The following is a 16,949-nucleotide window of genomic DNA, read 5'->3' on the forward strand; positions in this document are numbered from 1 at the left end:
GCCCAAAATACTTAGAAAACAGTTCTTGAAAATTTAAATCTCTTAATTTAAAGAGGAAAGCAAATTTTCAGTAATTATCATGTCACAGAAACACATTAACTGTAGTTGCACTTTTTAACACTCATAATCAAGTTAACTAAGACTCCAAATATAAATCAGCATTAGACAACAGAAAAGTATTTACCTGTCATTCTTCTCAAGGCATCGGCTATTAATTTTTAAAGAATATACATTTAAGAATGAATCAATGCTTTACAGAAATAATAGCATTTATGCAACTATTAATTTGTTGGTGCTTTGAAAGGTCAAGTAATGTGTATGTTTATATTTAAAGAGAATTTTAAAGAGAATGGCTTTGACAGGCAAAGAAAAAAGCATTTGCATTAATTTATGTGAAAACATCTGAAATTTCCAGTTATATAACAAAATTCTGGAATCATATACTTTCCAAGTTAAAAAGAGAATTAGGATGAAATCTTTTCATTGATGTCTAGAACCTACTGTCATCCAGCTGTAAAGAAGACTGGGGTTTGGTTCATTTCAGTTTTAGGCAAAAGGAATTAGTAGAAACTTTTTGTGTATTTAGACCTACAAAAAATGCATATAGATCTTTGCATCTTATAGATAACCAGAGATATTCAACTATTTTCTAGCAGAGGTTACTGTGACCATTTCTATTCTGACGTTGTTTTAACTTTATTTTTATACAAGCAAGATAAATAAATCCTAGTAAAATAAAACCTAGTAAAATAATTATAATAAGAATCACAGTATTTCCTTCAACAGATTGCAAATGGCAACTAATATACAATTTTGGATTATTAAAGTAAAAACTAATGTGCATCACAAACTGTCTTCATAGTGTTCATAGATGATTTAAAGTAAAAAGATTGCATTTTGTACAATTCGGAAGTTATTCCAATCATATACATTTCTGGGAAGCATTCCAATCTTAGATTTACAGAATGAACAGGCATATTTTCTTAATAGCAGAATAAAAATATACTTTCACCATAAGCAAATCAAATTCCCTATTAAAAACTTCTGGTAAAACTGAATAGCTTCTGGATTTTCAGATAAAGTTATTCTCTCTCTCTCAGGAGAAAGAAAGAGAGTCAGACCCATACTATCACTTACACTGATATGTTTTAACCCCATTAATTAAAAAAATTATAATAGAAACAAAGGATTATGTTATACCTCTAAAACATTTCTCCGGCCTCTAAAGACTTCCACAGTTTATTACTGCATGTTCTCTTCTTAGTTTCTCATTAGGGAATAAGCACTACAGCAACCACAGACCACACATAGCAGGTAGTATACATAAATCATTAGTACATGGCTTTTCACAACTTCATCATATCAAACCAGATCAATATAAATAGGTAAATGTGGGCTATGAAATTCTAGTGCTCAAAAGAAGGCAGACTTAAGTAGCTACAGAAATTAAATGTGTTCATCAATTATTTGGATAGTTCATATATTTAAATTCACTCTTGGCTTTTAAAATTTTTTGAGTGTATGTTTTGTGTATGTGTATGTGTGTGTGTTTTCCTAGGGGGTGAGGGTGCATCCCCAAGTTGGATATTCTTTTTTTTTTTTGTCTTAAATAAAATATTCACTCTTGTACAACTAAGGACAGAAGTTTGAAAGCACCCACTTTAGCAAATTAAATAACCATTTTTAATATAAACTAATGTAAGTTAGGAACAACAAAATGTGTTGATACCATATACCAGAAAGTATACCATATATTTGAAATGGTGTCTCATTCATAGGCAAATTATGAATTAAAAAATGACTAAAAATACTCCTTAAAAGGGCCTACTTGCTGATCATTCTGATAATGATTTTGTAATATCCCCATTTTTGCATTATTTATTCTAAGAAATCTATAACACATGCTTAAGAATTCACCAAATGGAGTCATAAACATTCTGAGTTACACAGTCATTTCCTTCATCCTGACATCCTCAGTTCTCCTTTTTTCACAAAGACAATAAAAAACTCTTCTTTGGACTACATCTAGCAAGAAAATGTATCTACTGGAATATGGATGTTAGGTAGTCATAAACAATCGAGTAATTAACAATAATTTAGAGGACAACCTATTTTAGTCTAACACAGCCTCAGGACAGGCTGAATTAAACCAGACTAGTTTGCTTCTCTCAGTTCTCCTCCTGCTTTGGGCAATTTCTTGATTTACTGGAAATAGCCTTTAGGATAATAAAAGGAGGTAAAACATCTATAAATTTTGCAAATAATTAGCATCTGGGAGAAAATAAAACTTGGGGGGAGAAGTGTAAACAAACTTGTAAAAAGGTAAATGTTGCAATTTCTAAGGATTCCCATATCAATGATAGTGTTTATATTTTCATGGAAAACTGAAAGCTCATTCATGGCTTTTAACCTCTAAGCAAGAAACAGAAGTTAACTACTATGAAATTTATGTATATTAACTTTGAACAAGAAGAAACTTCATACTCTTTTTGATTTTTTACAGTCCTTAAGGGTACACCATAACTAGTAATACCCAGTATTCAGAATCTTCCATTTGCAATACTCCAGATTATTTTCTATGGTGCAATGTGTTAATTGCATTAAACTTTGCAATGTAATTTGGTCTCAACGTTGAAAGACATAAAATAAGCATGATACTTTATCATGTAACAATACTAATACGAGTTTGAAAGGTCAACTCTTCTACTTTAGAAGAACAGAAAAAAGTATATTTGACTGTATACACCCATCGGAGATATACTTCCCAAATAAAACTGAATGGTATGAGATGCAAAAATCATATGAGAAGATTTTGTCATTACCATCATTTTCTTTTCCTTTATGTGACTCCCAATGAAAAGTAAAAAATAAAAGCAAGTTTATGTTTTGTTTATTTTTAACCCACTCGATTGTCTTCCATGTTAGATCGGAATAGGATCTCACTAGATCCTAACTGAAAATTTACATTATCATAAGTAGCTAAATTTCCACATAGAGAAATACAAATGTTGAAGAATCACGTTGGGATTTTTATAGTACTTTACAGTGTGCTATAGTAATGATAAACCCGTTTTATATTTAATCCTATTATCAAAGCATCAGGCTTCTAATTTCTCTTTTCATTTTATATGGCTACTATATACATGAGAATAAGTTATTAACTATTTATTAATGCTTTTTTAAGTCAAAAGACATGTCACCTAGAAAATAATTTAACACTGTAATGGGATCTTAAAGATCAATTTTGTTTCATATAATCTGCAGAAAAAATAACATTTCTAGTAGGAAGGTATTTATAAACCTGGCAAATTCTAGACAGTCACATATTTGTAAACAATATTAACATGGTTTATTACATTTCCAGAAAGGTTAAGTCTTATATCCAAGTTTTCTGCTAATTCTTCTTTTATATATTATAATAAATATACATGTTATTTGAGTGAATGTGTGTCTATATTTCACACATATATATGGTGTATATACATAAAACAGCACTTAATGGTTGCTTTCTTTGCATGTTTAAATTTGGGGGAAAATGAATTGCTCTTATGTATAACCCATGGCAATCTTCCCTTCTACTTCACAAATGGCCGTATCGGGATGTAAACAAAACGTTGGAGCGAGTCATTCCAGGTGAACTATATTTCAAGTTGTAGGTTGGTGTTCTCATGAAGAATTGTGTACTGCCTGGTAGTAAATACCTAAAAATAATAGTTAAAAATTAGACTTTTAAAAGCAAATTGGTATTAACATCTACCACTAAAGTGCTATGTGGGTAGTAATGTATATATCCTATGAGAAATTATATTATAAAAACAATGCAATCCACATAAAAAGACTTCTTCTCCAAGACAGAGGGGAGAGAGTGGGAAAAGGGTGATAAAACCTCACCCAAAAGGCTGAATATAGAAGCAACACATGATCTTAGTATGGCAAGGCATCCCGTAATACTTACATAGATATATGAAGAAATTGAGGGCTAAGGGTACTATCATTGTACTCACATGCTAGGAACCTGTTCATGTGGCTCATGTTAAGATTCTTTTATCCTCACCTGAGGACGTTTTTTTTTTTTTTTTGCTTTTAGAAAGAGAGGAAGAGGGAAAGAAAGGCAAACAGAAAGAGAGAAATAGATTGGTTGCCTTCTCACACACTCCCTGAGCAGGGATGGATACCACAACCTGTGTATGTGCCCTGACATTGGAATCAAACCCGCGTCCTTTTGGTCTACAGGAAGATGCTGCAGCCGACCAAACCACACCATCCAGGGCATGGTTCATGTTAATTTGGAATTCATCATTAATTTTTGTAAATAATGTGTAGAGCCAGTCAAGTATTTCTTTGTTTTTTAAAAAAAATCCTCACCTGAAGACATATTTAAAGAAGAAGGGAGGGAGAGAAAGGAGAGAAATATCAGTGTGAGAGAGTCATCCATCAGTTGCCTCTTACAAGTGCCCTGACTAGGAACAAAACCTTCAACCCAGGCATGTGCCCTGAGAAGGAATCAAACCTGCAACTTTGTGGTTTAAGGAATGATGGTCCAACCAACTGAATCACACTGGCCAGGGCAACCAGTTGAATATTTCTTAAAAACATGTGATATGAGAATATGGCTAGCCATATTACCAATAATTATTTGGTTCAAAGATGTTGGAACCATTCATTTTAATTTAATAATATTTTACTGATGTACCACAACTATAGGTAATCTATGTTTCAAATCATTGATTTGATTCTTGGCTTCATACCCTCCACTACTGGTTGCCTGTAGATTTTTCTTTATTTCACTTAATGTAACCTTCATTTCTGTCTGGGTCTTTTTTATGCTGTTGAAGTACCCAATGAGTTCCTTGAGCTCCCTTATAACCAGTGTTTTGAACTCTTCATCTGATAGATTTCTTATCACAATCTCATTTAGTTCTTTTTCTGGAGCTTTGTTCTGTTCTTTCATTTGGGTTATATTTCCTTGTCTCCTCAATTTGGCCATAAGGAAGAAAAAAGCATTCAATCTGAAGAGCAAGAAAAAAAATTTTTAAATGAAGATAGGTTAAGGCGTCTCTGGGACAACTTTAAATGTGCCAACATTTGAATCATAAGGTTGCCATAAGAAGAGAAAGAGCAAGAAATTGAAACTTATTTGAAAAAATAATGAAGGAAAACTTTCTTAATTTGGTGAAGGAAATGAACATAAAAGTCCAGGAAGCACAGAGTCTGAAATAAGATGGACCCAAAGAGGCCCATACCAAGACACATCATAATTAAAATGCCAAAGGTTAATGATAAAGAAAAAGCATCAAGAGAAAAGAAGAGAGTTACCTACAATGGAGTTCCCATAAGACTGTTAACTGATTTATGAAAAGAAACTTTACAGGCTAGAAGGGACTAGCAGGAAGTATTCAAAGTGATGAAAAGCAAGGACCTACAACCTGGATTACTCTATCTTGGAAAGGTATCATTTAGAATGGAAGGGCAGATAAAGTGCTTCCCAGACTAGGTAAAATTAAAGGAGTTCATCATCACCAAGCCATTATTACATGAAATGTTAAAGGGACTTATTCAATAAAAAGAGAAGATCAAAACTATGAACATTAAAATGGCAATAAATTCACAATTATCAACTATTGAATATAAAAAACAAACTAAGGAGATAAGCAGAACAGGAACAGAATCATAGATGTGAAGATAAATTGGAGGTTTATCAGCTGGGAGGGGGAATGGGGGGAAAGGTACAGGGATTAAGAAGTACAAATTGGTAGGTGCAAAATAGACAGGGGGATGTCAAGATCAGTATAGGAAATGGAGAAGCCAAAGAAGTTATATGCATGACCCATTCACATGAACTAAGGGGGTGACTGCTGGAGGGAATGGGGGTACAGGTGGAAGGCAAAGGGGAAAAAATTGGGACAACTGTAATAGCTTAATCAATAAGATAATTAAAAAACACACAACCATAGGTAATTTAAAAGAAAAAGTTAAAGATGGACATTCATAACTAATTATAAATCTTATGTTCTTAACAACACAATTCTTATTATTACAAAATATCAAAACAATCAAGATTACAAATCACATGCAAGCTTTGCAGTCAAATGTATTTCAGAATACATGAATTTTCCAGTAGTTTAGGAAAATATAGTATATATGGTATATACAGGGTAGGGCAAATGTAGGTTTACAATTGTTCATGTGGAAAATAATATAATGATTAATAAATAATAATACAAGGATAGACTGTGTCCAGGCGCTCGCAACTGTAAATCTATGTTTGACCTGCCCTGTATAACATCTCCACCAGGGCTTTGGGGCAGAACCCTGTAAACAAACCATCAATATTTCTGTAGTGAAATGTATATAGACTCACAGTAAATCATATAAAGACAATAAATAATTTCATGTCAATTCAGGTCAGATTTGCCAATTATTAGGTTACTTTTCTTTTTTGTTTTCAGAGATTTGGGATTACAAATTACAAATAAGACCATGAACCCGTATAACCTGTTTTTCTCTGGAGAAACCTTTATTAGCATTAGGCTGGCCCAATCTATATATCTAGAGGGAAGTGATCTAGTAAATCAACATAAGCAAATGCAAATAAACATCACAATTGAAAATGTAAGTTCTAGTAATGATGAGAAATACATGCTATAAAGTCAGGACGAAGACATCAATGAGGAATTTCTAAGAGCAGAAAGAGCAGTAGAAGATTTGTAATTAGCAGTTGTCTTGAGAAAATAAGCAATGGTAGAGCATCAAATTATTTATTTTATTTTCTTCACCTGACAGTAGAATCTTCCAGCAACAGTGTAATACTTCCATAGATATATGAAGAAATTGAAGGCTAAGGGTACTATCAGCTACCTATTCTATATTAAATAATGTTGATATCTACTATACATCTATGTCAATGGAAATTTACATATATAGTTGTGTGGAGCAAACTTTGTAGAATATAAATTTATTATAAACTTAAACAGCATTAGATTAAAATGGTAGAATTCTTCATAATATTCATAACATCATTTTATCATAAATTATCTAATAATATCCCCTAAATCAGTTGCCTCATATCACAAACTATAAACAGTTGCTCAAATCATTGTTAAAAGAGCAGTAAAATAATATACAACAAACCAAATTAAATAAAAATTGCACATGGGTAATAAATAACAAAACAAATGATTTCTTACATCACAGATTATAAAAATTATTTTCTTAATATCAGGCAGGTAACATATGGATTACAATGTCAAGAGCTAGTGGAGTCACAATGATTAATAACTTCTGTCATGAAAAAGCTATCCTTTCTATCTAGGACAAAGATGAAAAGAAAAGGTGTTTAATCAAAACCTACTATATGCATTAGGTGAGAGTTATTTTATCTTATATTGAAAATGCATTCTGGTTATAGTGATAATTATCAGAGTAAACAGTAATTTCTACCAACTTTCATTTGAAGAATTTCCAAGTAACAGTTATTATGGACATTACAGTAACAGTCATGTATCCCTTTGAGCTAAAGATCTCTCCATTTCACAGATGAAAAGTAAAAACACAAAGTCCAGGTTATAGCTAACTTATACTATTTTATTTAACACTATTTAATGCCTACATAGTGTTTTCAATGTGCCCAGCACTATTCTAATTGTTTCACAATATTAACCCAGGTCTCATAACAATTCTGTATGGTAGCTATTATTGTAGGCTCTAGTTTATAGATGACACACCAAAGCATGCAGGGGTCAAATGACTTGCCCACAGTCACATAGCGAGTAAGTGGCAGAGCCAGGGTTAAAATCCATGTGGGCTAGCTCCAGAATCAGTGCTCCTAGCACCTATACTATTATTGTCATTGCTCTGTATGAACCCCAATTTTAAAACTATTGGATGTAACAATTATGCTCACTTTTCAGAAATATTAAATATAACCTAGAAAGTAGAATAATATTATATATCCACAAACCTAAACTTTTTAATAGAAGCAAAAAAAAAAGAAAAAAGAAAAAAAAAAACCAAAATGAAACTTTTTAAGGAAAAAGTGGTTCAGTTTGAACTCAGAAAAGCATATGAAATCACATTGGAAGAAACACTTTGCTTCCCTAAAGCAAACGCTGTGGGATATTTTAAAGCATTACAGGGAAACACTGTGGATTATTTGCCTTAATATCTCCATTAATATCTCTTGAGAGATCCCACAGTAGCTGAACATCAAAGATTATTTTTGAAATGTTTTTTGCAATGAAGTTAAATAATAAATTTGATTTTTTTAACAGAAAGAATAGCTCTAAGAAGTGGATTTATAGACTATATCTGAAGAGTTTGTGTGAAAGTAGCAAAAATGTAAGAAGTTTACAGCTTTATATTTATTCTAGCTTACTCTTGATGTACAAAAATAGCTCACTTGTAGTCAATTTGTACCGAGGAGAAATACGTCAGACTACCCTATTTGCTTCACATATATACCCTAACTCACCTCTGAGGCTATGTCTGCACATCTTCACAAATCCAACATAAAGACATAAAATATACATTCATATAATTCTTGCTTGGTGTAGAATTGTTCAGTCTGTCATTACCAACTTAACTAATTGCTGACTATGGAGGATCTCAAGCACATGAAGCATTTCAGGACTGGTAGGAAAGTAGCTTTGAATACTTAAGCTACATCACCCTTTTGAAATTTTCCTCGTGTAAGGCCTGGATCTATGAAACCCCCCAAATAAACTGAGCTTCCTGGTTTGGGGAACACAATGTAAATAAAGTTCATCATGGCATTTGTCCTGTATTTTTTGTTTAAATTTTTAATGTGTTAAAATACATATAGAACATGAAACTTACTATTCTTACTAAGTATACAATTCAGTGCATTCACAATGGTTGTGTAACCATAACACTGTCTAGTTCCAGAACTTTTTCATTGTTCCAAACAAAAATTCTGTACCCATTAAACACTAAATCCCCATTTCCTCTTCCTTACAGGTCCTGGTAACCTCTACTCTACTTTCTGTCTCTTATAAATTTGTTTAATCTACATACCTCATATAGCTAGAATCATATTATATTTAGTTCTTTATGGCTTATTTCAATTAGCATGCTTTCAAGGTTCATCCAGGTTTCTGGCATGTATCAGAATTCCATTCCTTTTTATTCCTACATTTTATTTATCCATTCATCTATTGCTGGATACTTAGGTTGTTTCACCTTTTGGCTATTGTGAATAATGCTTCTATGAACATCTGTTTAAGTCCTTGTTTTCAATTCTTTGGGGTTTTACCTAGGGGTGTTATTGCGGAGTCATATAGTTATTCTACATTTAACTTTTTGAGGAACTGCCTTAATTATTTTTCATAGCAGCCGCACCATTTTGAACCAGCAATGCATGAGGGTTCTAACTTTTCAATATCCTCACCAACACTTACTGTTTTGCAATTTTTAATAATAGCCATCCCAGTGGGTATACATCGTCCCTTAGTATTAACTTTGAATTTTTTAGGGAGGGAGCTGTCATTTCGAGTTCCGCCTCTGCCAAATGCTAGCAAGGTGGATTTGGATAAGCCATGTAGCCTCTCTGGCCTGAGTTTTCTCATATGCAAAAAGAGTCCAATAGTTTATGTTATGCATGGCTTACAGCGTATGCAGCCAATGAAATCATGCACACAGGTGAAATAGTATTTATGTATTGTGAACACAGCCTCACTAGCAAGACTATCCATGTTCTGAGACAGATGTATCAAGCTATCTTAGTCTAAGGCCATAATGGCACCCTGTATTTATCTCAATTTTTAAAACTTTTAAAAATCACAAAGATATAAAGAAGAAATACACATTCAAAAAGTGCATAAAATTTAATGTCCAAATTAATGAATATTATGAGGTGATTACTTGTATAACTCTACCCAGGTTAAATAATTGAATATTCCTAGCATCCCAGGGCCCTGTATTACAGTACCCTCCCTCCCCATAAAGTTACCCACTGTCCAGACTTACATGATAACTACTTCCTTTTTTACTAAAGTACACACCCCAGAAATGCCATAATTTAGTTGTCTCTGTTTTTTTTTTATTTTAAATAAATAGAACAAAGTATGTATTCCTTTGGGTCTAGCTTCTTTTGCTCAACTTTATGTTTGAGACTCATCCATGTTGCTATGTGTACATGCAATTTGTTCATTTTCAATGTGTATTATATTCCATTGTGTGAGTATTACAAAAACGTGTCCATTCTTCCATGAATAGATATTTGGTTGTTTCAAAATTTTAGCTATTATAAGCAAATGTTACTATGATAATTGTAATAATGGTCTTGATACACATATTCAGACATCTCTGCTCAGAATTCCTTGTAATAGAATAGCTATGAAAAGGGTAGACTTTAGAAGGTAATGCCAAACTGTTATTAAAAGGTACCAGTTTTCACTATCAATAGCAGTGTAAGAGTTCCCACTACTCTATGTTCTCATCAATGACAGCTATGAAGTATTTTTCTGGTTTTACATTTCTGATTATTAGCTTAAACACTTCTTCAGTTGCTTATTGATCCTTATTTCTCATTTTTAAAATTTTATTGCTGTTCAATTATAGTTGTCTCAATTTTTCCCTTGTTGCTCTCCCCTGCCCACCCACCCACCCCCCAACTCCCACAGTCAGTCCCCACCCTGCTGTCCACGTCCATGAATCCTTTATACTTGTTCTTTGATTAGACCCTTCTCCTTATTTCCCTCATTATCCCCCTCGCCTCTCCCCTCTGGTCGCTGTCAGTTTGTTTCTTATTTCCATGTCACTAGTTATGGTCCTTTAAAAAAAAACAAAACTCATGTGAACAGCCTCTTCAAGTATCATCCCCATTTTTTCATGCAGTATTTTGGGTTTTTTTCTTTAAAATTTGTAAGAATATTTTATAGGTTATATGAATTGCAAATACCTTTTCCCACTGTGTGGCTTGCTTTTTTACCCTCTTAATGAGGACTTCTGATGAATATATGTACTTAATTTTATGTATTGAAGTTCATCTTTACATTTATGATTTCCACTTTTGGTTCTATTTTATAATGTTTGCCAGCCTTAACAGTGATTAAAATAATCCCTTATATTATCTCCTGAAATCTTTAGTTTAGCCTTTCACATTTGTATACTCAGTTCATTGGAAATGATATTTGTATACGGTGTGGGTAAAATCAAGTTTTTTTAAATTACTATTTAGAAACCCAACTGTCCCAGAAACATTTGTTTAAACAAACTATTTTCTCTTCTATCATAAATCAAGTCTGTATACATGCCTGGGTCTATTTATGACCTTTCTGGGTAGTTTTATTGGTCTATACATCTATTCTTTCGGTAATATTCCAGTGTCTTAAATTACTTTAGCTTTATTATAAGTCTGAGTACATAGTAGTTAATAAATCTTACCATTTTATTGTTCTGTTTCAAGAGTCTTATCTATTCTTGGTCCTTTGCTTTTTTGTGTAAATGTCAGAACAAGTTTTGGTCAAATACTGCCCCACCCCCAATTTTTTTGTTGGCATTTATGTTAGGATTACAATGAATTTACAAATGTACAGAACTATTTGAGAACTATTGATATACTGATAATATTGATCCCAATGGTGAATAAAGTATATCTTTCCATTTTTCACATTTTCTTGCATACACATTTTTGTTACATTTATTCCTGTTAGCTATTTTTTGATGCTATTGAAAAATATCATAGCTAAAATTTTATACCCTCGTTGTTGGATGTTGACAGAGAAAAAATATAGTAACAGACTTTACTTGACTTTAATTTTATCAAATTTATTAAACTTAATAATTTATCTGCAGAATTTAGATTTCTATGAACACAATCATATATACTAGTAATGAGTTTTAGTTCTTTCAAATCTAATGACTTAATTTATTTTTTTATTTTTAATTTCCTTTTTTTGCTTGCCTCATTGAATCAGTTAGGACCTCCAGTACAATGCTAAATAGAAGTGGTAATAACAAGCAACATTGTCTTGTTTCTCATCTCACATGGAAAGCCTTCAACATTTCACCATTAAGTATATCTGTTGTAGGTTTTTTGTAGTTATCCTTCATTAGATTAAGATATTTGCCTTTTGTTTCTAGCTTGCAAGCATTTTTTAAAAGCATGAATGTATATTGAATTCTGTCAAGTGATTTATCTATAGCTTTTGAAATGATCTTTTACTGTATTAAAATTACATTTATCACTTTTTAGTGTTACTGTACCTTTAAATTGATGCAATTAACAGAAGTTGGTCATGATATATTATCCTATTAAAGTTTCTAGATTTGATCAACAAGCAACAAGTGCTGGCGAGGATGTGGAGAAACGGGAACCCTACTGCACCATTGGTGGGAATGCAGACTGGTGCAGCCACTATGGAGAACAGTATGGAATTACCTCAAAAAACTAAAAATGGAACTGCCTTTTGAACCAGCGACTCCACTACTAGGATTATACCCGAAGAATCTTGAAACACCAATTCAAAAGAACTTATGCACCCCTATGTTCATTGCAGCACTGTTTACAATAGCTAAGTGCTGGAAACAACCTAAGTGCCCATCTGTAGATGAGTGGATCAAAAAACTGTGGTCCGTTTACACAATGGAATACTATGTAGCAGAAAGAAAGAAGGAACTCCTGCCATTTGCAACAACATGGATGGAACTAGAGAGAATTTTGCTTAGTGAAATAAGTCAGGCAAAGAAAGAAAAATGCCATATGATATCACCTAATACAGGAAACTAAAGAACAACACAAACAAAGGAACTAAATAGAAGAGCAGAATAGCAGTCAATAGGGGGGAGGGGAGAGGGAGAGAAAGGGGGTAAGTAAGGGAGGGGTTTAGTAAAAGAACCTGTATAAAAGACTCATGGACATGGACAATGGGGAGGGATATGATTGCGGGAGAGGGGGTGGGTTGGGTGGGGGAGAGAAATTAGGGGAAAGGGGGACAACTGTAATTGAAAAACCAAAATAAAAAATAAAATAAAATAATAAAAAAATAAAGTTTCTAGATTTGTTTTGCTAATATTTTAAGGTTTTTGTATCTACATTCAAGAGTAAAATTGAACTGTCATTATACTTTGCCATAATGTCCTAGTCAAGTTTTCATATCAAAGGTAGCCTCAAAAACAAGTTGGAGAATGTTCCCTCCTTTTCTGTTCTCAGGGTGGGTTTATAGAACTGGATAGTGAAGATACATGAATCTGGAGCTATCTTTGTGAGTGGGATTTTACTTGATTTAATTTCTTGAATAGTTAAGACTATTGAGGAGTTTCTATAATCTTCGTGTCACTTTTGATAATATCTATTTTTCCACAAATTTGTTCATCTAAATTACCAAATTTATCAGCATAAAATTGCTCATATTTTCATATAAAATATTTAATACTTGTAGGACCTATAGTAATGTCTCTACTTTTTTAAAATTCTATTCTTACTGTTTATGTTGTTACAGTTGATCCTGCTTTTTCTCTACTTCCCTACTTCCATCCAGCCCCACCCTCTCCCCTCCCCAAGACAATCCTCATATTGTTGTCTGTGTCCATGGGCTGTGCATAGGTGTTCTCTGGTTAATCCCTTCACCATCATTTATCCCGTCCCACCTCCCACTCACCCCAACCCCCACCCCCGCTTTCCAGCAGCTGTCAGTCTGTTTTATGTACCTAAGCTTATGTTACTATTTTGCTCATTAATTTATTGTGTTCACTAGATTCCACATATAAGTGAGATCATGTGGTATTTTTCTTTCACTGACTGATTTAATTCACTTGGCATAATTTTCTCCAGGTCCATCCATGCTGTTGCAAAATGTAAGAATTTCTTCTTTTTTACTGCTATATAATAGTCCATTGTGTAAATGTACTACAGCTTTTTTATTCACTCATCTACTGATGGGAAATAAGGCTATGTCCAAATCTTGGTTGTTGTAAATAGCGCTGCTATAAACACAGGAATGCATTTTTTTGTACTGGTGTTTCAGAATCCTTGGGGTGTATTTCCAGAGATAGAATTGCTGCATCGAAAGGGAGCTCCATTTTTAATTTTTTTAAGGATACTCCATATTGTTTTCCACAGTGGCTGCACCAGACTGCACTGCCACCAACAATTCACTAGGGTTCCCTTTTCCCCACATCCTCGCCAACACTGGTTTTTTTTCTTTTATTGATGGTAGCCTTCTAACAGGTATACGGTAATATTTCAATGCAGCTTTAATTTGCATTTCTCTGGTGATTAGTGATGTTGGGCATTTCCTCATATGTCTATGAGCCCTCTGTATGTCCTCTTTGGATAAGTTTCTATTCAGGTCTTTTGCCCATTTTTTAAGTGGGTTGTTTGTCTTCCTGGCATTGAGTTGTATTGGTTCTTTGTATATTTTGGAGATTAAACTCTTGTCAGATGTATCATTGATGAAAGTGTTCTCCCATGCAGTGGGTTCCTATTTGTCTTGCTGGTGGTTTCTTTAGCTATACAGAAGCTTTTTAATTTGATGCAATCCCATTTGTTTACTTTCTGCTTTGTTTCCAGTGCCTTAGGACTATATCAACAAAAATATTTATACGTTGAATATCTGAGATTTTATTACCTATGTTTTCTTCTAGGATTTTTTCAGTTTTGTGACTTACATTTAAATATTTTATCCATTTGGAGTTTATTTTGTGTATGGTGTAAGCTGGTGGTCTAGTTTCATTTTTTGAATGTACCAGTCCAGTTTTCCCAACACCATTTATTGAAGAGACTGTCTTTGCTCCATTGTATGCTCTTGCCATTCTTGTCAAATATCAATTGCTCATACAGGTGTGAATTTATTCCTGGGTTCTCTGTTCTGTTTCATTGATCTAAATGTCTGTTCTTGTGCCAGTACCAGGCTGCTTTTATTACAGTGGCCTTATAACATAGTTTGATATCAGAAGCTGTGATACCTCCAGCTTTGTTCTTCTTTTGAAAGACTGCTGAGGCTATTTGGGGTCTCTTTTGGTTCCATATAAATTTTCAAAATATTTGTTCTAATTCAGTGAAGTATGCAATTGGTATTTTAAGAGGAATTGCACTGAATGTATAGATTGCTTTGGGTAGAACAATCATTTGAGTGATGTTAATTTTTCCAATCCATGAACACAGTATGTGCTTCCACTGATTTGTATCTTCATCAATTTCTTTCTTCAGTGGCTTACAGTTTTCCAAGTATAGGTCTTTTACCTCCTTGGTTAAATTTATTCCTAGGTACCTTATTTTTCTGTTGTTGCAATAGTGAATGAAATTGGTGTATTGGTGTATTAAAATGCCATCAATTTCTGGGTATTCATTTTTTATCCTGCTACATTGCCAACTTATTTATAAGGGCTAGCAGTTTTTGGTGGAATCTTTAGGGTTTTCTATGTACAATATCATGTCATCTGCAAATAATGACAGCTTACCTTCCCCCTTTCCAACTGGATGCCTTTTATTTCTTCTTCTTATCTGATTGCTGTGGCAGGACTTCCAGAACTAAGTTGAATAAGAGTGGTTGGTGAAAGCGGACATCCCTGTCTTATTCCTGATCTTAAAAGGAGCACTTATAGTTTTTGCCCATGATGTTAGCTGTAGGTTTTTCATATATGGCCTTTATAATGCTGATGTATGATCCCTCTGCTCACATAAATGGGTACCGAATTTCATTGAATGATTTTACTGCATATATTGATATGATCATGTGACTTTTGTCTTTCATTTTGTTTATGTGATTAATCACACTTATTGATTTATGAACATTGCACCAACCTTGCATTTCTGGGATAAATCCCACTTGGTAAAGGTGTATGATCTTTCTGATGAATTGCTAGATCCAGTTTACTAATATTTTGTTGATGATTTTAGCATCTATGTTCATCAGGGATATTGACCTATAATTTTCTTTTTTGTTGTGTCTTTACCTCTTTTTGGAATTAGGATAATACTGGCTTCGTAGAAAGAGCTTGGAAGTCTTCCCTCCTCTTGAATTTTTTGACATAGTTTGAGAAGTATTGGTGATAGTTCTTTGCATGTTTGGTAAAATTCACCTGTGAAGCCATCTGGTCCAGGGCTTTCATGTTCCGGGAGGTATTTTTTATTACTGTTTCGATTTCCTACATTACTATTGGTCTATTCAGGTTTTGTACTTCTTCATGTTTCAGTTTTGAGATTCTATGTTTCTAAAAGTGTATCCATTTTGCCCAGGTTGACCAATTTCTTGGCATATAGTTGCTCATAGTAATTTCTCACAATACCTTGTATTTCTGTGGTATCAGTTGTTATTTTACATCTTTCATTTCTGATTTTATTTATTTGGGTCCTCTCTCTCCTTTTTTTTCATGAGTCTGGTTAAAGGTTCGTTCATCTTGTTTATCTTTTGAAAGAACCAGCTCGTGATTTCATTGATCTTTGGTATTGTTTTTTTAGTATCTGTACCTATCATTGATTTCCAGTCAGATCTTGATTACTTCTCTCCTTCTACTTGCTCTGGGCTTTGTTTGTCATTGTTTTTCTAGTTCTTTTAGGTGTAGGGTTAATTGTTTACTGAGATTTTTCTTGCTTCTTGAGGTAGGACTCTAATGCTATGAACTTTCCTCTCAGGGCTGCTTTTGCTGTGTCCCATAGGTTTTGGGCTATTGTGTGTTCATTTTCATTTGTTTTAGGAATTTTTTGATCTTCTCCTTGATCTCATGGTTATCCATTCATTATTTAATAAGATGCTATTTAGCCTCCAGGTATTTGAATGTTTTTGAGTCTTTTTATTGAGGTTGATTTCATGTCATTGTGATCCAAGAAAATGCTTGATATGAGTTCAATTTTCTTAAATTTGTTAAGGCTTGTTTTGTGGCCTAACATGTGGTCTATCTATAAGAACGATCCATGTACACTTGAGAAAAATGTATATACTTCTTCTTTGGGGCAAAATGTTATATAACTTAAAATTAAATCCATCTGA

The 16,949-nt window shown here is 33.3% G+C and overlaps 1 protein-coding gene across 1 annotated transcript in view; it reads right to left on the reverse strand.

Moving 5' to 3' along the window:
• Window positions 1-3,382: 3,382 nt before the first annotated feature.
• The window catches only part of TTLL7 (tubulin tyrosine ligase like 7), a 126,951-nt gene continuing 113,384 nt past the window's right edge, over window positions 3,383-16,949 (reverse strand). Inside the window, exon 21 of the mRNA XM_090271692.1 lies at window positions 3,383-3,701. Coding sequence (XP_090127818.1) covers window positions 3,581-3,701 — 121 coding nt within the window. The 3' untranslated portion in view covers window positions 3,383-3,580. The remainder of the gene's footprint in view (window positions 3,702-16,949) is intronic.

Source organism: Furipterus horrens, unplaced genomic scaffold, assembly GCF_987537825.1.
Source record: "Furipterus horrens unplaced genomic scaffold, mFurHor1.1.pri manual_scaffold_3, whole genome shotgun sequence".
NCBI classification, from domain to species: domain Eukaryota; kingdom Metazoa; phylum Chordata; class Mammalia; order Chiroptera; family Furipteridae; genus Furipterus; species Furipterus horrens.